Source organism: Pectinophora gossypiella, chromosome 25 (assembly GCF_024362695.1).
Source record: "Pectinophora gossypiella chromosome 25, ilPecGoss1.1, whole genome shotgun sequence".
NCBI lineage: Eukaryota > Metazoa > Arthropoda > Insecta > Lepidoptera > Gelechiidae > Pectinophora > Pectinophora gossypiella.
Window position 1 is genome coordinate 195,206 of NC_065428.1, and position 24,034 is coordinate 219,239.

General features: G+C 41.8%; 1 protein-coding gene across 1 annotated transcript in view; it reads right to left on the reverse strand.

The window, feature by feature from the left end:
• Nucleotides 1-766: 766 nt before the first annotated feature.
• LOC126377986 (uncharacterized) overlaps nucleotides 767-24,034 on the reverse strand; it is a 99,987-nt gene continuing 76,719 nt past the window's right edge. The window contains exons 3-16 of the mRNA XM_050026005.1: nucleotides 8,111-8,409; nucleotides 7,757-7,954; nucleotides 7,212-7,316; nucleotides 6,566-6,734; nucleotides 6,045-6,155; nucleotides 5,098-5,199; nucleotides 4,543-4,698; nucleotides 3,982-4,123; nucleotides 3,144-3,298; nucleotides 2,780-2,896; nucleotides 2,466-2,555; nucleotides 1,566-1,676; nucleotides 1,155-1,354; nucleotides 767-958 (exon numbers count right to left, since the gene is read on the reverse strand). Coding sequence (XP_049881962.1) covers nucleotides 767-958; nucleotides 1,155-1,354; nucleotides 1,566-1,676; nucleotides 2,466-2,555; nucleotides 2,780-2,896; nucleotides 3,144-3,298; nucleotides 3,982-4,123; nucleotides 4,543-4,698; nucleotides 5,098-5,199; nucleotides 6,045-6,155; nucleotides 6,566-6,734; nucleotides 7,212-7,316; nucleotides 7,757-7,954; nucleotides 8,111-8,409 — 2,147 coding nt within the window. The remainder of the gene's footprint in view (nucleotides 959-1,154; nucleotides 1,355-1,565; nucleotides 1,677-2,465; nucleotides 2,556-2,779; nucleotides 2,897-3,143; nucleotides 3,299-3,981; nucleotides 4,124-4,542; nucleotides 4,699-5,097; nucleotides 5,200-6,044; nucleotides 6,156-6,565; nucleotides 6,735-7,211; nucleotides 7,317-7,756; nucleotides 7,955-8,110; nucleotides 8,410-24,034) is intronic.

Below are 24,034 nucleotides of genomic sequence, written 5' to 3' on the forward strand. Positions count from 1 at the left end.
GAAGACTAGAGTTAGGTTAGATATATCGCTCGGTAGATGGACGTACGATAATCCTAATAATAAAATACTCTACAAGGGAGATCATCTGACATAATGTCATTCTTTAAATGCATCACAATTCCTTACAAAAGTTCCAAGATTTGAAATTTGGAAAAGAATTCGTTGTAGAATTCATTTACATTCAAACTTTCCTTGACGTATTTAATCATCAAAATTATTATCTTAATCTGATGGTTAATACAATTCGCACTAATTCAATTTACTTTCCTTCCAAAATGTCAAGACTTTGAACTAATATGGCCAACTTCGATAAAAGTATCGATACTATTACTCACGCTTTGAACTAGCTTATCAATAGTATCAACACTGTTGATACTGAAATTATTGCTTGCATCAACACTATCCGTACTATCAAAAAACTCATCGACATTAATATCGACGACAAATTAGCTCAACTCAAAGACGCTGTTGTCACCCCGATTCACTTCAGAACACTACTTATCAGTATCAGTCCTTCACCTCCACTAACCTGCAGTGGAGCAACGTGCTCCATACCCGTTTTGATTTATCAAGGGGACGCTAGGGGAATGTTCGTGTAACTCAGTTTCTATCATAACTCACAGAAATCTCCGATTAGCTTGAACTTCCAAAAGTTGTCTACCAACGAAATCGTAGGTTGATTGTGATAGAAACTAAAGTTTCACAATTAGGTCCAACAATGGGTTTATGGGACGTTACGTTGTTTACGTTTTAAATTATCTGTCCTTCAGACAGTTCCTACGTGAGTCCAGGAGACGAGTATGTTGGAGATAAGGAGTAGTATAGCGGGATTAGTAGTCCCGGCGTTATTGAGCAGCGCGCGCACGGAGTGGCGGGGGGCGGGCGCGGGGGAGGGGGGGCTGCGCGGGGGGAACACCGCCACCGCGCCGCCAGATGACGTCACTGCTATGCACCATACCTACGAGAAGAAGAAGGTTGCTGAGTCTGGGCTGGATTAAAAAAAGAGAAACCTACACATAAATTGCCAATGCTTTCGGAAATAAAACTGAAATTGATATAGAGGTACTGTAGACAGTTGACATCATTTTGGCGTTCTATGAATGGTTATAATTTGGCACACATATTATTCTACAATTGACATTCTTAGTACCTACCTCGTGTGGTTCTGTAACATGGAGTACAGCCCTCCAACAGTGCTGCGCGAGGTCTGGTCTCAGCACAGCTGGTGTGATAGTAGCCGGCGCCGGCGCTGGTTGCAGCCAGGCTGCGCGCACGCCGCGGCCGCAGGCGCCGCACTCCAGACGCCAGCCTGACCCTGACGGCTCTGCGCTGAGGGCTGTTGCTGTTGCTGCTCCTGAGTGGGTGAAAAGAAAATAGAAAATCGATAGAGACACATCTCTCGTGATGACAATTGACAGTCCAATCTAAAAGTAATTGGCATCTGGCAGACTTTTTTCAAATTACTCACCAGTAACTCGTAGCATAACCGAGCTGAGGCGCGCGTGGCTAGTCCAGCGAATCCTTAATGCCTACGTCATAAGGTGTAGTTTATATTGTTCACTCACCGGTGACCCGCAATGTGACCCGCTTGAGCTCCCTAAGTCGTGCGAGCTCAGGTGCGCGTGCGCCGACGCAGCGGTACTCGCCGCCCTCCTGGTACAACGCGTCCTTGATGCCTGCCATACAATGTAGTTAATAGTACAAAAGAACATTGTAAAATGGACCAATCTATTAAGTATCTTACAGCGCTATATTTTAGAAAATATAGAAATATAACACTAAAGAAAGACAGTGTCGATTCCTTATTCAACTTGTTTGAGTTTAGACATCTATTCTATTATTTCTCATCAAGATCGTAGAGCTGTCAGAAAGGATTTTGACGAGTTGTGCGGTTACTTCAAGATCATTCCAGCCGACAACTCATTATGAAATGATACATTGACTTGCTTACATTGCTTGATTTACTCGCCCGGGATGCAATTAGGGATTGCCTTAGACCTATATCACTCTCATAGCATCTAGAGCCAGTGCCGCGAGGTCCGTGTAATTCAAGCTGGGTAGAGTGGCTAGTATAAGACAACGACGCAAGGATTATCGTGTTGATGATATGGTCTTCTTCTTATCGTGTGGGTTGTGAGGTGGAATACCAACCTCATCAACCCTGGTGTCAGGGTTATTATTGAGCCGCCAAAGGCTCCTAACATGGCTCGTGTAACGACTACTCACTTACATCAGTAAGTAGTAACCGGAACCAACGGCTTAACGTGCCTGCCGAAGCACCGATCATCTTACTTTCGGACAATCTGGTGATCAGCCAGTACTGTCCTAACCAAACTAGGGATCACAAAGTAATTTTTGTGATATGTCCCCATCGGGAATCGAACCCGGGACCTTCGGATCGTGATCGCAACGCTCAACCACTAGACCACGGAGGTCGTAGATGATATGGTAATCAATGAACTTACCGAGCACGCCGTGCGCGTGGTGGCTGCCAGCCGGCGCCCAGCTCTCGCTGCTGTTGCCGACGACTCGCCGCCACCAGCACCCCACGCTACCTGCACCATCAGAACATACTGGTAAACAATTCAAATTGAACCAACATGACCTGTGATGATCGACAGCTAACTGTATTCGTAATTGAAGATTACAAATGGCACTTAAGATAAATAACTCGTTGGCAGAAGTCCAGTCCCCGAGGTCGAAGCGGCAGATCTAGTTAAACAGACAAGTTGGTTGACCACGGAATCACAAAGCGCATATTGACAAAAAGGAAGATTACCTTTAGGACAATGCAGCTGCACATTTCCTCCAAGTGGTACATCCACTTTTTGATGGTCGGGCGGCTCCTCTGCCTCCGAGCTCGCCTCTGTTACCGGCTCCACGCCCTCCTCCGCCGCTGTTGAATATCAGGGAATTCAAATACTCTTAACCGTAACGTAATATAAACTCACGACTATATTATATCTTGGTATCAGTATTTGCTAGTCAGAGGCACATCCATCGCAAGATGAACTAATTGCCCAAACCTCACCGAACTTTTTGTTAGACCCACGTGATAGGTGACCGACGCTCCCCTTTAGAGAAGCAAGTCGGTGAACCACAAGACCATAATCTACCATGTCAACAGCACGCAAGCTACTTACACAGCACGTTGAGGTAGTACCCTATAGAAGAGTACTCTGTGTCGAGCCAGGTCGCGCGACAGCGGTACCAGCCGGCGTGTGTGGTGCGCAGTGCGGACCAGCGCAGCGTGGCCGAGCCGCGGGACTCGTCCCCTGCTTCGAGGGGTGGCGGAGAGCTGCGAGGAGAGAGGGAGATGAATGAAGCTTCCATTGACGTGATGCATAGACTTGTAAAGCTTCGTATGGTAACTTGGCCAGTAAACAACCCGGTAAACAAAGGTGCCCAGGTGGATGCAGATGCAAACCTCGACTCAGGCCGTTTGAGGCTATCCAAATCCAGAATTTTAAAGTTCTTTAGTTGTACACCTAGACTGGTATGCTGCAGTGGATGTATGTAATATTGTTTTAGACCTTCTTGACCCGTAGCAATGCAATAAATACATTGAATTTGAATTTGAATCACAATATAATATGAAGAAGTCCAATCTGGTCACTGCCATTCAAACGAAAAACGTACGTTAGCATTGTGATGTTAGTCTGCGTACGGTTACGTCATAAGTCCTATCCACTTTAGGACTTGGTATCAAAAGTAGTCCAATTACGTAAGCGCCTTTATCTAGAAATCCTAACATAATAAAGATGTCCAGCTTGATCGCCTCGCACTTAAACTACAAAAGCCTTAAAATTTGCTCGATGCGACTCCACTCCAGAGAATGTTCTTTCAAAAGACAGTTTCTTCTTCATTGTGGGAGTCTCATATCCCCATTTAAACGCGGTAAGAACCCGTTATTATGTGCTTTAGTTTCTTCTTCAGTCTTTAGTTATATTTTGTAACTATCTACAGTGGTGGTATAGATACCTGCTAGTATGAGCGTCGTCTCTCAGCCACCAGGCTCGCGCCGGCGGGTTGGCGTCGACGTCGCAGCGTAGCGCCGCCGCGCCGCCCGCCGACAGCGAGATGCCAAAACCCGGCCAGCGAGAGATCACAAACGACGGCGGATCTGGCAGGATACAACAACCAGTCAAATAAATAGCAGCGTGGTCAATATGCTCCATACAATTGCAATCACGCAAGTGCTTCTATTCTCGAAGGAAGTTCCAATTTCCTTAGTTGCACTCATGTGGTAATTAAGGATGTCAATTGCTTACAACAAGTATCCAAACAAAACATGAACTCTGGTTTGTACATAAATACATATATTGTTCTGAATATACTACTGTTCCAATATAATTACCCACTTCCCTCGTCCTCGTCATCTTCGGGCGTTCCGCCTTGATAAAAGCTGGATACAAATCCCGTCCGAATCAGATTTTTTGGATTTTCTTTTCAAGTAACCACTAAAATAAGTCTGTTTATAAGTGCACCAACTGTATCTAACACCGAGGACTTATCAGTTTCACAGAAAGTTTAGGAACTCACAAGTGACATGTATCTCAAGCTTGGCCGTCATGACGTCAGCGGGCGGCGCGGTGGCGGCGGGGGGAGGGGGGCGCCTTTGACGCGCCTCACACTGTAGTGTCGCGTTGTGCAGCTCGCGCGCTGCTGTTACTACCACGTGGGATGAGGCCACACCTTCTGCAGGGTGAATATCATGGTTGTAAAGATGGATTTCAAATCAGTGTCGTTGAAAAGTTTCTTCTGCTAATCTTTCTCCAGCCAAAAGAGGTAACACGATGCGTTGTGGGTCCTTCCGACGTAAGGGGCCTGCGTAATGATTTTATACCGTTTTGTTTGCGTTCTACGCTGTGATTTTCTTCTAAAAGTAAATGAATAAAAAACATAAAATCATATCATCACATCGACATGCCATACGATATCGCACTTTCGTTGAAATTAAATCGTTGTGATCGTTGTAAACGCAAAAGACAGCCAACGCCCGTGCCACCACTCTCTTACACAAATTCTGCCAACAGGCTAACACTAAGTCGTTGAATAAATATTTTATCTCCCTCTGGCTCTCTATCTCCTGCTCACCTATAGAGTAGTTTGTGTGGTGTATCCTCAGATAAGGTCGATGGTCCAGCGCCGGCTCCAGAGCCAACAGCCGCCACGTCAGCTCCGGTGGTGGCACTCCACCTGTTAATAATAAAAAAAGGTTGAGATTTTTAGAATATTCACACACACAAGAATAGCAGTCATAGAAAATCAAGACAAGATCAGTTTGAAGCAAATCACTATAGCCGTCCTTCAAATAAAAACACTTTGCACTGTTTAGTTATTTACTCAAGAAGTTAAACTATAAAATATAAAGAATAGTGTAAAATAAATCAGTGAAAACCAAATTAACAACAAAACTATGGCGAGCGGTAGCGAGCGGGCGGGCGGACAGTACGCTTATTTGGCGCGCGATTAGCACCAATAGGTGGCGCGTTTATTTTACTCGCTATATCACCTAAAAAAACAATACTACTAAAAGAATGTGCGTAATGTCAACAAATATCAAATTACAATATGGTGTCTGTATGAAGGCAGCTTGATTGCGGATCTGGATTTCCGGAAGATAGATTATGACAATGATTTGTGTACGGTTGTAGATTATCAGCCTATCATCTACATAATATACATCATGTTATAGAGTAGGAACCGACAATGCAGTTACATAAGTATACATACACAATGAATGCATTTTTAAGCAAGTGGTTACTTATGTTTGGTCACTTAAACGTATTTAATTCTACATTCACTATTTATAACATGCCTGGAAAGAGAAGCAGTATCTTTCAAGGAATCATGTTCTTAACAAAGATTCGTTCGATACAAGGTTCGGAGCTCGAATTGAAGACAGTTTAATTTATTTCTTTATTCTTCTCCTTTGTCATCATTCCATCATGACTGAGGATTACGATCACAAATGATTTGTTTCCATTCCAAGCGTATCGCGCATTAGATTTCGCGATATCACATACAGATGTATATCTCACCTTCAGCGACGCAGCGCACCTCGAGGACTGTCTTGTCCCGCACGGGCACCCACGTGTTGCCCGCGTCCAGCCGCCGCCCGTCCACCGCTAGGTACACAGACCGCACCGCCTCTACAGGGGAAAACAACATCATTACTATCTAAATTGTCACTCTCAATATTGTTATCATCATCATTATTTATATCACTCCTGTCACCAGTGACTTCATCGTAATTAACTGAATAAGCTCTATCAACTATGTTATTACTAACATTATCTAAATTGTCACTCTCAACATTCTCATCACAATTATTTATATCATCACTGTCAATAGTGTTATAATCATAATTATATAAATCATCAATATCAATTCCAATATTACTATGTTTAGAATCATGTCCTTTATTGCATTTACTAGGTAAGTGTGCATCACCCTAGAACACATCATCAGCAAGCCTATAATATTATATATAAAAAAAAGTTCCGGCTTTTACAGATGCTACTGTGTATTTCACCGTACAAAAGTTTAAGCTTCTTGTTACCATATATGAGCAGCCTCGTGGGTTTCCCAGACTCCGTTTTGCCGGCACGGTCAACACCGGCGCACCGCCACACGGCGGCGTCAGCGCGCGTCGCTCTTGCAATCACAATTGCGTCAGCTTCACGCCACATCGCCTCGCCGCCGCTTGACGAAGACGGTGCGTTGATTTGCTGGTGGAGAGATGTAGAGTACAATTTGTGGGTTATGTCATTCAAAGACACAGACCACGGGTAACTATGAGAATGAGAATACTTTCAGTGTGGATGTACTGTCCCCGAACCTGTTAAGACAAGTTTAGTATCGTTGAGTAATAATGAAAATGAAAACTCAAATTTTACACATATGTCTAATTAGTACATCGACCAGCACTCCACCATTCGAAGCAAGTAAATAGCCTACTTTTTCCGATCAAATTAAATCAATTTATTTGCCATATATTTAATGATTCTATTGCTGCTCCTCGTAAGATCGCATCTTCAACTCGAAGTTCGGCTTTGCGAGTGACACAGAGTCTATGACATGGGCTCTATCACAAAAGATTTAAAAAGTCGCCTTCGCTGGCCACTGTGAAAACGACATCATTAGGAATGGTTCTGGGTTTGTCAACGATAGACGTTCACCACTTGTCCGGAATGTAGATTACTGACCTCATTATCCTTGTACCAGCGCAGGTTGGTGACATTGTTTAGGTCGCACGGGATCCGCGCGCGAGAGTGGGCCTCCACGAGCAATTCACGCTCGTTCTTGGGCACCTGCGTCAACAAAACAATTGATACATACGACGATAACTCAAACCCTTGAAAGGATTTCTAAAGTTGAGAACTTTCTAAAATACTCGTAGACAAAACTGGAGTAAAAAGTTTATTGCGTCAAGAGTCAGAGATCAGTGTCACAAACTTGGAAGATCGTTCTTAGTTTTGTTTATTTACCTCCTGGTGATGATAGTTTCCATATTTGGGAAGACACAAGAGGTATGGTACCAATACGGAGGCGTTTAATAATTTTGTACAAATTAAAAACATCTTTATTCAGTTGGATTTATACTTTACATAACGAACGTCTCACTCGCCTTAAACTACTGCAGCTTCTCACAACCTGTAATAGCCGAGGAAAAAAAGCTGCAAGGAAAACCTTGGCACGGTGTTAGCAATGTGTCCATTTGCAAGGGATAATAAATTAAACTCCCAAGTACCTGGCTGGTAGTAGGCATAGCTCTTGGCTGGTCATGCGCAGGCAGTCTATGTGCAGCGGCGGGTCGTATCACGAATGTATCCAGTCTGGAGGAGGCGCGCGGGCCGGGCGCGGCGCCTGCGTCACCGATTGCGTCGCGGACGGCGCCGCGGATGTTCAGGATTGTGTCGCCTGTCTTCACACGGCGGGTCGCGGGTTGCTATGAGGGTTATATACACATAGGATTACCCCTATCTCTCTTTAAAGTTGTGTAAAAAGGCAAAGACCTATGCGAAAGAGGCAGACAAACCAAGGAAAGACTTATTATTTCCCTATTCCTTCTTTTATGATGTTATGAGCAAAGATATGGTCTTACCTTAGAATTCTTCTCCCACTCCTGCCCACTACTCCTCTTCATCCTATCCTCAGCTTCAGTTTGTACGTTCGTTTCATGTTCAGTCTCAGTTCTGTCTCTTGGAGTCACCAGGATATTGCTTGTTTCGATGCTAGTCTCGAGGTCGTTGTCGGGGTCGAGGTCGGGGTAAGGGTCGAGATCGAGGTCGGACGGGAGGGGAGGGTAGAGCGGGCCGTCGCGGACTAGCTCCGCCGCGTCCGCGGGGGCCGGTGGGGGGGAGCGAGGGGACGACCACTCTGATCCCAGGGAGGGGGTGAAGCCTGGGGACAAAAGAGAGAGAGATTACAAGACCAGTCAAGTTTAAAGACTAAACAATACACAGGTATTACTTTTCGCCCGTACAGTCAATTTACTAACATAAATATACAGGTTTAGATCACTGTTAGGGTATGTGGTTACTTGTTTTATGTTAGAGTATCGACTGTATTAACGGCTTTTTTTGTTTTTTTTTTTTTTGACGTGACTTTTTGTAGATTTTCCGCAGATGGCATTAACTACTTGGCCGAACAAATGGGGAGCGCTGAAGGCTCTCACCCGGTACAACCTTTAAGGCAACAGGCCTGAGGGTGCCTAGTTGGGCGCGAACCTCGGCTCAGGGCGTCGTCTGAGAGGAAAAATATTTGAAAGAATTAATCATAGCGATAAGCGCTGATTGAGGGAAATCGTCGACCACGCCGGCGGGGTCGGTATCGGGGTCCTGAAGTGTGTACTAATGGGTGGACACCACTATGATTTGCTAAAAAACAACCTGTCATTTCTGTCCATGACATTATACATCATATACGAACATGTACCTATTAGTACACAGCATTAACGCTCTGAACGAACAGATATCCCGCGGATATGGCGACTAAATGAAATTCATCTTTATTTACAACGTTTACAACGGAACGCCGATCTCAACTCTCCGTCGTCGAATAAAGCGGAGCCTTCAAATAAACTGCCATTGCTTTACAAATATTCCCATTTCTCTTTAAAGGAAGGAGCTTCAATGGAACCTTATTGACGCTTACGACAGCGTTCAATGAATAGTCGTACATTAGGGGTAGGTATTTATCAAAACGCCGGAAGTAAGGGCACCAACACTTCTCTTCTCCTCTTTCTTCTTGTTTCTTCTTCGTTTCCTTATTGTTTTTTTATCTTTCTTCTTGTTGAAGCATTGAGACTCACACTACCAAGAATATATATCGCCGGTGGAGAAGACACATCCAGTTGGACTTCTAAGAAAGACCAACTATCCCAAAAAGAGTGACTAGCCGAAGTTCAAAGAACTCCTAGGAGTATCCGAAACAACCCTATCTTTCCCATATTATATGTTTAGCTGTAATTTACAATTTAGAAAACGACCTACATTATTGAGACCTTACTTCAAAAATAATTATTTTTTCTGTGTCTCTATCTTACTAACACATGAATGAAAATGTTGAGTAAATTTAATAAAATGTTCCATTCAATGCTACGTATTTACCATTTCTCAAAGAAAACTGTGGGTACCTCAACGTGGAACAAGTAACTACATCGAAGAATTAACTTTGCTTACAGACGCTGAAGGTTTGTAATTAGCGAGTCAGCTAAAAGAATCGACGGTACAACCAAATAGACGCCTCATGTTTGGATTCTCGCATATTATTCATTCAGTCACCTAGCTGAGTTAAAAGGGACAAGGCCACCGCATTCTGATCGGAACCTTCAAGACTGTCAAGAGGTTACGGAAGTGATCGTAATTGGTCGAACGTTGTTAAGAGGTATCTAATCTATTAGTCAGATGTATTGACAGAAACCCTTCTTCAGTTATTGGGGATCTAGAGGTTGTATCGTCGATGATTAAGAGGTAAACTTGGTAACTTTGGATAACGGTGTTCAAAGGGCAAAGTTATTACCAAGCAAATATAATTTGTGAGTAAACGACGAACAGCAACGCGGAGATCGATGCTCGGCTGTTAATCGCTAATCCAATTAATGGCAATTGCGAGGGTAAGTCCTGTACGCATTGACACAAGTTAAGTACTCAAGTTTTGTTGCAACAGATATAGAGATAGTAGAGAATTTATACGTACCTACTCGTTATGCTGACACAAAAAAAGGGCCGATTTACCACCTGTACCACTTACATAACATACATAAACTGCCTATATACGTCCCACTGCTGGGCACAGGCCTCCCGGGGTACAGGCCTCCAGGCCTCCAGGGAGGGGGTATGGAGCATACTCCACCACGCTGCTCCACTGCGGGTTGGTGGAGGTGTTTTTACGGCTAATAGCCGGGACCGACGGCTTAACGTGCCCTCCGAAGCACGGAATCATCTTACTTTTTCGGACAATCAGGTGATTCAAGCCTGAAAAGTCCTTACCAAACAAAGGACAGTCTCACAAAGTGATTTCGACAATGTCCCCATCGGGAATCGAACCCGGACCTCCAGATCGTGAGCCTAACGCTCTAACCACTAGACCACGGAGGCTGTTCCACTTGGGAGGGTGTACCAATTAATAACCCTCAACTACAATGCCAGTCGTGCGGCCGCTACTGTCGCTCTCGCATCGGACTTTACAGCCATTTTAAAAGCTGCCACAGAAACGCTGTTTGAATCATCTGATAAAGATGTAAAGGCCAATGATGATGATGACTCGTTATGTTGCATTGGCTCTCAATAGACATAAATGTACATACACTCATGAGCAATATCATGTACCCAAGAATTGACGTTCCCCGCGGTGAGAAGACAACGACATAACATAAGCTCACTACTATATCCCAATTGGGGTAGTCAGAGGTACATTCATCGCAACATGAACTGAGTACTGAGTCCGAGAAGGACTTACGATGACCAAATTGGAGATATCCTTAGAAAAGGTATAGTACGATCTACTCTGAACCGGCGTGCGTGTATGAAGCGATTGATGAATGTGGAGGAAGCAAGAGAAGTGTGTCAGGATCGAAGCAAATGGAATTATATAGTCTCTGCTTACCCCGGTGGGAAATAGGCGTGAGTTTATGTATGTATGTATGAACTGAGTATCTACTCACACCCGACGGAGCTTTCTGTTAGACCAACGTAGATACGCGGTGTTATCGCCGTCTATAATGGACGAGTCAACTTTGTTAGTGAAAATTGCACTTAAGATAAAAAAATAACCAATGGACCAAGTCCGGTACCGGGATCCGACCCGCCGCTCCCCGTTTGAGGACCGAACCGATGAACCACAAGACCACAGTGATCACAAAATACAACAACTACGGATGAAATTCTGTTATTTAAGCGATTGCTTTTTTAAATTCCACTTAACCAATAATCGGTTTAAAGATACTTTATTCCAAAAAAAGACATACAGTCACTTACATGAGAAGAGAACTTATAATATAACTTAATAACTAAGTTATTTATGCTGTGTCGTACGCACCGCCATACTTAATAGGTATCGCTCAATATGTATAACTGCTTAGATCAGAAACCACCGCGCGAAAAACATCACAAAAAACCACATAGTCATTTACTTTAATAATATATGATAATATATACTTAATAATCATTTAAAATAATAATCTATTGTTGCCATAAAGGATGAGCCCATCGAAATATTAATTCTATTGACACAAGAACATTCCAAGAAACGATTCCACAACCAACCCCTATCTGACAACCATTATCCTTAAATACTTACAAGGAAAACGCCACAAAAGAATAATTCGCACATTTCACCGAGTCCAATTTTCTAAATCGACATTTACATCTAACATTTCAACATTTAATTACAAATTGTCTTTGACATCAAAAAACTCACGCGCGTCCAAATTAAAAGCCAAAGTTAAAGCAAACTTCCATTTGCAAGTTAGAAAACAAAAATTATATTTTATCGCGAATTTCCCAGTATTTGCATGTTGAATGTAACCGGCGCAAAGAGCGGGAGTTAAATAAATCTGCGCCATTTTGTTTCGCCGCTTGCTCACAAAATGGCGGATTGAATTCAATTACACATACATAAAAAATCTGAATTGCTTTATGTAGAGAAGTGATATTCGTTCGTTAGCTAAGTTTTTATAGAGGTAGGTTTTGCAAATGTATTTTTTTGCAATGAGATTTGAATAGAACTCGTTGTGTCGCTCAGTGTTGTAAAAAGCGGAATAAAAGTATGTAAGTGGCGATAAATGAAGGAGTAATTATTATAACGTAGATGGCTTTTATAATTGACGATTTAAAGTGTAACTATGACACCCACTGGATAAAGAATAATTGGGTATTGAGTTTTTAACTTGAGTAAAAAATGCCGTAAGCGTGGCCAATTATTGGTCAGCAAAAATTTAGTTTCGATCGCCATCGACTCGCAAAGAAGAAGAAAAACTTGAGTAATATCCTCATTAGCAATCAAGAGAAACCTGCAATATTATCGATTAAATTTAACTTTAGAGAGAAGACCTCGAAAAATATTGACAGATATAGATAAGTGTTGTTACAGAGTTATTTGACGTTTTAACAACGTACGGCATTCAAGAAAGTGACATTCGTCTTGGGACTTCAGTCCCAAGTGTAGACACAGAATATTGTGTGTGAGGGTGTAGTAAGTATGTGTAAATTGGCTCATGTCTCAGCCCACCCCGATAGCAATTACGGGCGTGAATTACGCCTGTTTGCAAGACTTAAACACGTCACTTAAAATCATAAATTAATGTCCATGAATTAACCTTAAGCACTCTGAGAATTCATATTCATAACACTGTTCTAACACCGTCACACCGCGCCGCCGTAAACAAGCTATTATTCTACCTGTTTATTAGCACCTGTTGATCGCCGAGTGACGTGTGGGCGTGAAGGAATGTTCCCGACCCCACTAGCATTATGATTTACCTTAGCCGTGGAATATTTTCGTATAATGATGGACATAATAGTAATTGTGCGGGAAAGCGTAAACAGTCTTTACAGTCTCCTTGATATAATAGTTAGAGCATTTGCCTCATTACGCTAGCCATACAGGCGGCCTCAGCTCGCGACAACAAACACTTCAGAACCCCGATACCGACCCCGCCGGCGTGGTCAACGATTTTCCTCATTAACTTATCGCTATCGACCCACTATGGTTAATTATTTGTTTCTTAAATGTTATCCTCTCAGACGACGCCCTGAAAAGAGGTTCTAAATTTTGTATTAGTTACGCAACGAACACCAAAGTTGTTGTAATTTACCATTGTAAGTTTCATGAAACATGCTCCTCAAAAAATCACTTTGTTAGTTTGCCCCATGCTTGCTTAAATGATTGCAAGTTTACCTAATTGTCCGAAAAGTAAGATGGTTCCATGGCTCGGCACGTTAAGCGGTAGACGTTTCTAGAAGGCCGTCGTAGTCCTAACTTGTGGACGTCAGTCATGGTAGCGACACTCAGGGATCTGGATTCGCTGTCTGTTTAACTTAATTGGTCTTGGAAACAATACAGAAATGAACTTAAATACGAGAATTTTCTCGTATTTTTTTTGTTTTCTCTATTTAGAGACTCAACCGCTCTGGGTGTCACTCAAGTTCTGGGTGATAAGTCGACCCCTCATCACTATAAGGTTCATCATATCTATCTTAGGACTTCGTCACACCCCGGAAACTTCATACAAAACACCTCGTTTTACACAGACACTGCACATTGACGTTATCGTACACGCGCAACTGTGTGTGTGACGTCTGACGCCATACGATTGAAGACTAAAGTAAGACCGGAGAGGAGGTGAGGTAAACCTAGCTCTGCCGCTGGTGGGGAGCGGTAAGTAAGTTCCTTATTCTATGACTTTGTATTAACTGTATGGGACATACCTAATAGTTTAACATTTATGGTCAGTCACATCTCTAGCGCGAGCAAGCCAACGCGTCTCAATGTTTGGATCTTGTAATTTAATTTAATATCCTAAGTAATACAGTTCATTCAATTGTTTGTGTGGGGTTTTATTGAAATTACCAGTGCTCCCTACATTAACAGTGGTTGCAAGTTGTATTTGATTACTTATAAGTTCCACTGCATAATATGTAACTACATAGTAGATTTGCCTTGAATAGTATTCACTATTTAGCTGAAAACTGAAATGACGATAAAACAAGATAGAATAACTGTTTGGTCCCACGAATATCATGCCTTACGCTGCAAGCAGTTGAGCGTCAAGTTTAACCACTTATAATTCTTAGCCTCCGTGATAGATGGAGAACAGACGGTCTAGATGAACAGCGTTTTATATCTCAGAGTTTGTTTTCTGATCCTAAACTGATGGGCAATAAGTTCTTGGATCGAAATGGAATGTATTTCCATAGACTCTGCTTACCCCGCCGGTGAGAGATAGGCGTGAGTTTATGTATGCATCATCTCTAATCTAACCTGCAATTATTATTGCCTCTTTTCTACCCTTCGATTGTTAGAATATTGCTCTAATCTAACAATTTCATTATAAAACTATTCAGAAAAGGTTCTCCTAGAATTCTTTAGTGGAAGTACCTGAGATTCCGCAATCTGATGGCTCTGTCCGTAAAGAAACTATGCAACACGTTGGAAGGTTCTCGTTATCTTAATCCGGCGATATAAATGCACACATTGACGCGACCCGACAGGTGTGCCGTGGGACCACAGGGGCCACTGGGCCTCATGGCCTCATGGCCACGGGTCCACGGGGCTACAGGGCCTCATGGCCACATGTCGCCGTAGTTGCTTGCACAGATTGCTTACAACAAATGAATACTTGATGCCATTTTAAAGATGTTTTAAAGACAAGATGAAAGGTAGAGTGGAAGATAGATTCAAGAAAATACATTTGAAAATACGGAAATATTAGAGATAAATCAAATAAATCAGTAAAAATTACATAACTCTAGATAACTTTCATGCCTGCAGACACCAAAACTGATAAAAATAGTTGTATGAAGATAACGTGTTCAAAGTTGAATTAAAAAAAATATTATCTTTATTAAACTGTTACTACAGTTTTCTTGGACTTGGTTAACAGCCCATCGCCCGTATAAATTATTAGTTATGTCCTCACGGACATAACTAATACTAGTTATGTATGATAAGCATCTTGGACTACTCTTTTTCCTCTTCTGATCATTTAACCCCTTAAACGCCGGAACGCGGATCTCGACCAGACACAATGTAAAATCTATTGTGTCTGGTATCTCGGCATATGAGAGGTTAAGAACTATACCTTTATTATTTCTGATACGGGTGTTAGAAGGTAAGGCTGGAAAGGAAGGCCTAGGGGTACATACCGGATCCAGGATGTTTTAAAAAAAGGCCAGATCAAGAGTACTTTACACAGCCGAGCATGCATGAAGACTTTAATGAGAATGGAGAAGCGAAAGTGATGTATCAGGATCTAACTGGAATTCCGTGGACTCACCTAACGTAGACTATTATATATATTGAAATTTAAGAGCCACGCTCTTGTCGGTGTAGCATTTTCCATTCCAGTCTATCAAAGGCCAATTCCTTGACTTCCCTATAAGACACGACGTTAACCTTTTCTTTAATCGAAAACGTAGACTACCTACCCCAAAAAAGAAATAGGCGTGATGTTATGTATGTGTACCCTAAAAAAACGGGATCCCCTTAAAATCCGCCTCTGCATGTTCTATCTGGAAATCTGTGTTCGCTGCGATATTGAAATTCCGCTCGCGTCCCTCCGACACGGGTCGACACAGCCCCCCTTCTTCACCCCGGGTGCCTACCCCCCCTCCGGCAGATAGGATCTAAAGACGCCGTAATCTTGTGACTGTTTTTGTCGGATGATGCATGTCACATGCTCGAGCGAAGGGTGTTACTACGTGTGCGGGTTTGGATGAGCCAGCCTGCTGTTGTGTCGAGTGGGGGGTAACTTTCGGTAAGTACCGACAGTCTTACCTTACTAACTTAGGTAAGCCGGAAAGCGAGTATGTATTGATGAGAATATTGGAAGAGCGTAAGCGTATGGAGAGCCGTGGCCCCAGTTGAACGCTGGACTCTCATTGTGAGGTCGCAGGTTCGAATCTCAGCACGGGCCTAAGTCAATGATTTTCGAATTTGTAATCGAATTTATGATTGGAACACAAATGAATATCACGTGTACAGCGGTGAAGGAAAACATCGTGAGGAAACTCACATACCCGAAAAATGCGGTTCGGAGGTATGTGACCTAACCTGTATTGAGCTGGTTTTCCCTTCGCGGGATGGAAAGTCATTACTGTAAAAATCGAACCTGTCAAATCTTGTCAAGTTTAGGTGAATGGAAAAAGCGTTAGTGGAGTGTCTAGATTGTGGTAAGTCGAATTAAAATAGAATAGAATAGAAAAAGTTTATTATAAAAGGACGCCACACACAAAAAAAGAGAACAACATCATATCAAATTTCCACTAAAACAATTACAAAAAAGCAAGACGGATGTTTGTCGAAATGACCATAGGGTAAGGTAAATTCTATGATTTCTGCCTACCAAATAAACGAGAACTTGTGTTTGGAATGTAAGAGTATGTAAAATGTAGTTAGGTAAGTAAGTACTAGTGCATAGTGGACTTTGGTGAAAGCTTGTAACGGTGATGCCAACCTTATTGGTTGAATCTTCAATCGAAATGAACGTTCTGCCCGTTTACGAACTTTTCTTAATTCAAATCATATTAAAATACTCAACTATTCTGTTCCTATTTTGGGGTTTACCGCCCGCGACTAAATGAACACTTTCAAAAATGGAACGCCGATTCCAAATGTCATTATTATGTGTCAAAGGTCAAATAAGGTGAATCGTGGTGTCCTTGAAAGTGTTAAGGTTAGTTTCAGGAGACAACCCACTTATCGACCAAACGCGTTTGACGATGCTTGTGTTTATGGACACTCATAGACACCGCGACTTGTGCTGAGTAATCATTTAGACGAACATCCTTTTTTGCCTTTTTTTAAGGTCTTGTTTTGGTGTGAGGCTTTCCTTTATTTCAATTTTATTGTGTCTATAGGGGTAGATGTATCGCGTGTTCGATTTACCCGCTCAAAGCACCAAGCTGTATAAACTTCTCTCTTCCAAAGATACACACAAAACGATTCTAAGTATTCTAACTATAGCATAATCTATGCAAAATAAATTCATGTCTGCTGTTCAGCTGTTCCCAGTCGGGGGACTCCCACTCCAGTGTATATGGTCCATCGATTTCTTTCAGTATCTAGATACATAAATGAGAATGTTGGTACATAACTGTGGACGCACTTGTACTAGTACAAGACACCGCTAACACCGCTTTCTGTCAGACCAACGTGACAGGTGGTGAGCGAGACGGCGATACGCCGGCTACGAATAATGGTCGAGCCAACTCTTAATGAAAACCAAAATACGGTAACACAAAACAAATCAGATAATCTGTAACGCCTTCTGGGTTTTGATAGCTTTGCCGCGATACTGCAGCGCATCTGGAGTATTCGCGGAAGCACGAGTGGACGGTTTCCGTGAAATCTTGTGTAAGCGGGTTGCTTCACTGTTGGAACGAATTCGCGGCAACTCTAACAGTATCCTGATCGCGATCGCCGATAAATACAACTCACCCTTATTGTGCCACCTTATTCGGATGGTGGGCGGATTTAAATCCGAATATTAACCACCTAATTTTGTAAACTAACTTAGTGTGAATATTTTTGTTACTAAACTTAATGTTATGTTGTCCGAATAAATAATAGAATTTTTGTATGGTAGAAAGCACGGTGAAGTGTGGGTACTTAGTTCAACTTGCGATGGATGTTCCTGTGACTACACCAATTGGGATAGAGTCGTAAGCTTATGTTGTTATAATTATTATGGTGGCTTTATGAAATTCCTTTCGAAGATTCCTCACCAAAATAAAACCTCTTTGAACGTACTTTGTTTTGTGTGGCTTCTACTGCCTTTCTTTATTTTCTATTAAACCGCTATGAGTATAATAATTCCCATTGTACGGTTGTTTTAGATCTGTAGTATACCCCACTCCCTGTTCCCCCCACTCTTGCCCCCAACCCCCTCAATTTTGGTGGAAGGTAATCATGAGACATTAGCGTATGGTAGAACGAAACATTCATTTTAAAGAGCTTTACAGATTGAGGCAGGAAATTTTCTGAATATAACGGTTACGTTTCAGGGACAGCCGCCATGGTTTAGAAGTTAGAGCGTCGGGGTCATGATTTGGAGGTCAGGGTTCGATTCCCGATAGGGACATTGTCGAAATCACTTTGTGAGACTGTCCATTGTTTAGTAAGGACATTGCTAGCTGAACAACCTGTTTGTACGAAAAAGTAACATAATTCCGGAAAACGGGATAATGATGCGGAATGGATGCAGTAGAAAAACGGTTGGTTTGCATTCTAAGGTAGCAGATTCGAATATTGCGAGTGCATCTATCTATACTAAAAGTATTACAAATGAGAAAGTAACTCTGCTTGTCAGTTTGTCTGTTCCCTTTTGACGCTTAAATACTAAACTGATTCACATGGACCTTGGTATGGCGATAGCATGAGACCCAGGGAAGAGCAAAGGATAGTTTTTATCTCGGAAATCACCCATTAAAGGCCTTTAACCACTACAACACGGAGGCTGTTCGCGTATGAGAGTTAATATGCAAATACCATAAAACGATATACCGTAACGACTGTGGTTACTATACGAGCAATGTCGAGACATTCCGCAGCCAATAATACATCCCATAACACATAATTACCTGAGCGAGACAGACGTATACAACAAAGTGCGTGCAAGGAAGACAACGATAGTATTATGAGACGTGAATGGTGTGAAACAGACATTATGCGAATTAGACTAATGTAATGGAAATGAGAAATAAATATCTCACCAGTGTGTTTGGTGTACTTGTGGTTTTGGTTGGTGTGGTGGTGGAAAGGGGCAAGGCACAGGGACTGTAACCTGGAATCTGACAGAGGGCAGCAGTAACTGTCAGTACTATTCAGAGGAGGCAGGAGTCCTAGCACGGCTTTGAAATAGACTACTCTGGGCGCCATCCCACTAGCATCAGATAGAGTACTGCGCGGCGGAAGGCAAGAGAGAAACCACTGTCCTATTTTTCCGTAAAAAAAGTAGCATAGAGAATGCTATACCGACAATAGCGTAACTCTTAAATTAGTGTTGATGGTATACCTGCGTGTAGATTAAACGTCGTAATCATAATCGAACATTACATACTAAGATCGTGCCTATTTCCGATTGCAGTAGGTAGAGACCACAGAATCCATTTATTAAGATACTGACATTACTTTTTCTTCCACTTTAATTGAAACCTAATGTATGCTCGCCAGTTTGGAGTCCTCTTCACTTGAGCTTTATTTATAACAATATCCTGGATCTGATCGCGGTATGTACGCCTAAGCCTTCGTCTTCCACCTCTACCACTTATTTCATAAATCTTTTTCGTTATCATTCATCGTTATCCAACAGATATTTCTTCTCGTTACCATCTTTTAAGGACAATTTGTTCAGGTGGTGTTTCTCTGATGGCTCGGACTTAAAGTGCAAGTGCGGCACTGTTCCCCAAACGATGGAACATCTTACATCGTGTCCTGCGTGCCCGAACACCTGCACGCAGGAGGATCTGATGATAGCGCCAGATAGCGCCATACTTGTTGCTAAGTTTTGGGCCGATACTATTTAGTTTGCCATCGACACGAAAAGAAGAGACCATCTTTTGTATATTCAATCCTTCAAGTGGCTGGTTCGTACCGGTTGGTCATTTATTCAATATTGCAAGCAGCTCGCAGTGCAGGCTGACGGCGCTTGAGTGCGGGTCATCAATGCAAATCCGTAGCGACCACTGCGCACTGAGCGCTGACTTGTATTACCAAGTCAATGCCAACAATGGAAGGATAGTAGTCCGTGGTAGCCCTGAGCGGAGGACGCATGAGTTACATCATAGTGTCAGTCAGTCAGTTCGTGTGAGAGCCGTCAGCGCTCCTCATTTGTCCGACCAAGTAGTTAATACCATTTGCGACTTATTTACAATAAATCTCGTCAAAAAGAATCACAGTTCAGCCTCTTAGCCCTTGAAACCAACGGCCTCTGTAGTTCAGTGGTTGAGTGTGGCGCTCACGGTCCGGATGTCCCGGGTACGAATTCCGATCGGGACATATCACAAAAAACACTTTATGATACCTAGTTGGGTTAGGACATTAGGCTGATCACCTGATTGTCCGAAATTAAGACGATCCGTGGTTCAGAAGGCACGTTAAGTCGTTGGTCCCAGTTACTACTTACTGATTTACAGGTTACAGCCATGTCAGGGGCCTTTTGCGGTTCAATAGTAACCCTGACGCCATGGTTGGTGGTTGGTAATCCACCTCACAACCCACACAGTAGAGAGAGATACCACTGAAACCTTAATGTTTTTTTTTTGTCGTGACCCTATTTGAGATCTGCCTCAAATGACATTAACTTGGCCGGACAAATGGGAAGCGCTGAGGGCTTTGACCCGGGTTAATAAGGAGCAACTTCCAATCCGTGCTCAACTTGTTACATAACTTATGTAAATCAAAGCACCCGGTTTCATAATTTGCACATTTTTACAGCAGCAGACAGGTGGGCTCGCTGACGTAATGCGGGCATGAATACATTATACTGATCAGGGGGAGCCGCTGGCTGCATTTAATGTGGACAAATTATAAGATTTTGTGGCCGATATGGTTTAGTAGTCAAAACTTGTCTAAGAAGGAAGATTTTGTGTTGGAATCCTGTTGAAATTAAATCTGTTTTTGTATTTATGAAATCGACATCATTGTTATATACCTACATAAACTTACATAAATCCATTTGCTTCGATCCTGACACACTCGTCTTGCTTCCTCTACATAAATCAATTGTTCCATACACGCACGCCACTTCAGAGTAGAACGTACTGAACCTTCTCTCTTCTACATTTTAAAACTGTAGTAAGTATTAATACTTACTAATTAGTTTCTTTGTAAGTACGATATGACCAAGATGGCAACATAACTTTTTTTAAACTTTTTATTAAATTACTTTCTTCGTCCTTGGTTAAGTAAGAACTACTTATGTATTTGTTCAAACAACAAACATTCTAAATATGTAGTTTAAAATCATCGCTGTAGCTATGCCGACATCAATTAAAAGGAATAGAGGCTGGAAAACAAGAACATTGTCAGAGAACATTGAAATAAGCTCCCCATTTCTATATTCTTCCAAAATAATTGAAACATAAACTGGAATAGTCCGCTCCATTGTCCCAGCAACAGCTTTACACTTCATATCCCCGCCATTGTGTGGGATATGATTTATTATCTGTGTTTTACCACAAACAGAACAACGCTATCTGAACCTTGTTACGTTGAAATAGAGTTTAACTGTTTGTAGAATACATGGTATTGTTCTCGTATTAATGCATTTATGTCACTATCGTCCGAAATCAGATTATGCAGCGCCACAACTGAAAGGCTTTGACACTAACTCTACTCTCTAGTTTAATATGCAATAACTCCAGTTCCAATTTCAAATAATGCAATAGAGTTCCGCTCCAATTAGACGCGAGGCAGAACAATGACCGCGCGTCCGACCAATCAATAGCCAGCGGCGACCAATCGCGAGCCGACGTTATCGCGTGATAACAGTGCCATCGACGCGCTGATTGGCTGAATTTTGGTTTGCATCACTAAACTTGTCATTTGAGAAAATTATGGGATATAATGATCAAATGATTTGTTTTACATTATAGTATACTTTATTGTGCAAGGGAAACAAATACAGAAGTAAGAGAGGCTTATATAGGTAATATAAATTATAGCAACTTTGGTGCAAGCAATCATAATGATGTTTTAACACATAATTTTGTCTGGTATTAATAAACTTTGTCACGTTCTAATTGTGGTACGTGATTTGGTTGCAATAGTTTATATAAAGAAAATGAAAATGAGCGAGTATTAATTAATTATATTTGTCAAAGAAATAATGTGCCAGCGACAAACAAGAAGTCTTAACGCTAATGTCAGCATCATATTAAATTAACTTCGGTAATCCCGCTGTGGCGGGCGGCGGCATGCACGCGCGGGTAATACCTCGTAACTAATTTTACTTTCGTTTCTCAACACTAAATTGTCATCTGAATTGGCCGGCAAAGTTCGATAGCTCAGTAGAACGCATGAGTTACATCGTAGTGTTACGGGTTCTAATCCCGGCTCTGGCTATAAATCACTAAATTCGATTATATAAATTTGAATTGATGTTTGGATCATAGATAATAAATATCACGTTTGATTGATTTGTGCCTGGTTAATGGCAACAGGTTTGCCCCCTGCAATATGGAACTTACGATGGATGGAGCTGACGAGAAGTAGGTGTATATGATAATTAAAACTTAATAATAACGGGTTCTTACCACGTTTAAATCAAGGATATGACACTCCCGATATTTCGACACTGTTTCAAGTGTCATGATCACGGGATATTCATATATATTCATATTCATATATTTATTTGTATTTATCATACATTGTCATTATTTATCTATCATACATTATTAACATTAAGTTTAGTTGAACATCATTATTTTGTATAAAAAAAAAAGATATATGATATACATGTCTGCCTACCCCTTCGGGATACAGGCGTGATGCTATGATATGCTATATTGTCAGTGTGTTCTTGTTAAGGTGCAATAAAGTATAATTGTATTGTAAAGTATTCGACCATTGGTCTCACAATTCACATGTAAGAAGAAGAAAATTGTAAGATAAATAAATATAATATATAAACTCACGAGTATAATCCCAATTGGGGTAGTCAGAGGTACAGCGACCGTATTAAGTTCCTTGGTCAGATCATTGTGACAATATCGTCACCACACTAACAACATATCATCATCAGCCGTACGACGCCCACTGCGGGGCATAGCCTCCCCTAAAGGTCTCTCCCCCCCCCCCATATAAAATCAACAACATATAACCCGCCATTATCTATATATTATTTCAAGTAAAAAGAATTCTTGCTCAGTTTTTCTTCCGAAAGCCATGAAGCATGTCAAAGGAGAGGAAACAAAAAGCTCAAGAATTTGTCGCGTAAGGAGGTATTAGGAAATCCCAGCAGTTTGTTCTGGCGCGACATTTCTCAGTCGCCGCGACAAGAGCGCGACATAAATCTCGCGCCAGTCGCCGCGACAGTGGAAGTGATATAAATTTTACTGGATTGAGAGGCCAGCACGGACGGAAGGAGGCAGGGGTTATTTATGATGGAAAACTTGACTGTCCTTTTATATATCAGGAGCGGTTTTTATGTAGTTTTAAATATTGTATTATTTTCTGCATTAATTGTGAAAGATAACATAACACAGCTTCACGCCTGTATCCCCAAAGCGGTAGGCAGAAGTATATAGTACACTCCTCGCCAGCTAAGTCCCACGTACCAAGGGGCGAGCCCATTGGCATTATCCGGACACAAATTTACTTCATTGCACACAGCATACAAAACAAGTTTTACATACTTGGACGAAAGATACAGTACAATCTTATTCCTAAGCAGCAATTTCTTTCAGGCAACCAGTGGCAAGAAATCGAAATTTTGTTGAAGAAAGTCATACCAGAATGGAATTCAAAAAGGCGCTTACATAATTTTCAATACAAGGCGACAATACACCTATAGTAGAACATTTTAGAACGCATTTCCGTAGACCGTATGAGACAAAGCGCAACGCAGCACTCTCCGAGACTCACACACACACATGTACACACACATACACACTCAGACTGCAGTACGTACATGACAGCTACGAATGTGTGTATGAGTGCAACATGGATATAGAGAGACAATAAATCGCAAATTTTCGCGTTACATTTTCTGTGTATCGAATTTAATTACCTTCAGGGAGAAAGCAGCCGAATGAGACAATGGTGCTAATTCCTGTAAACACCATCTAATTTTAATTTAAGTTAG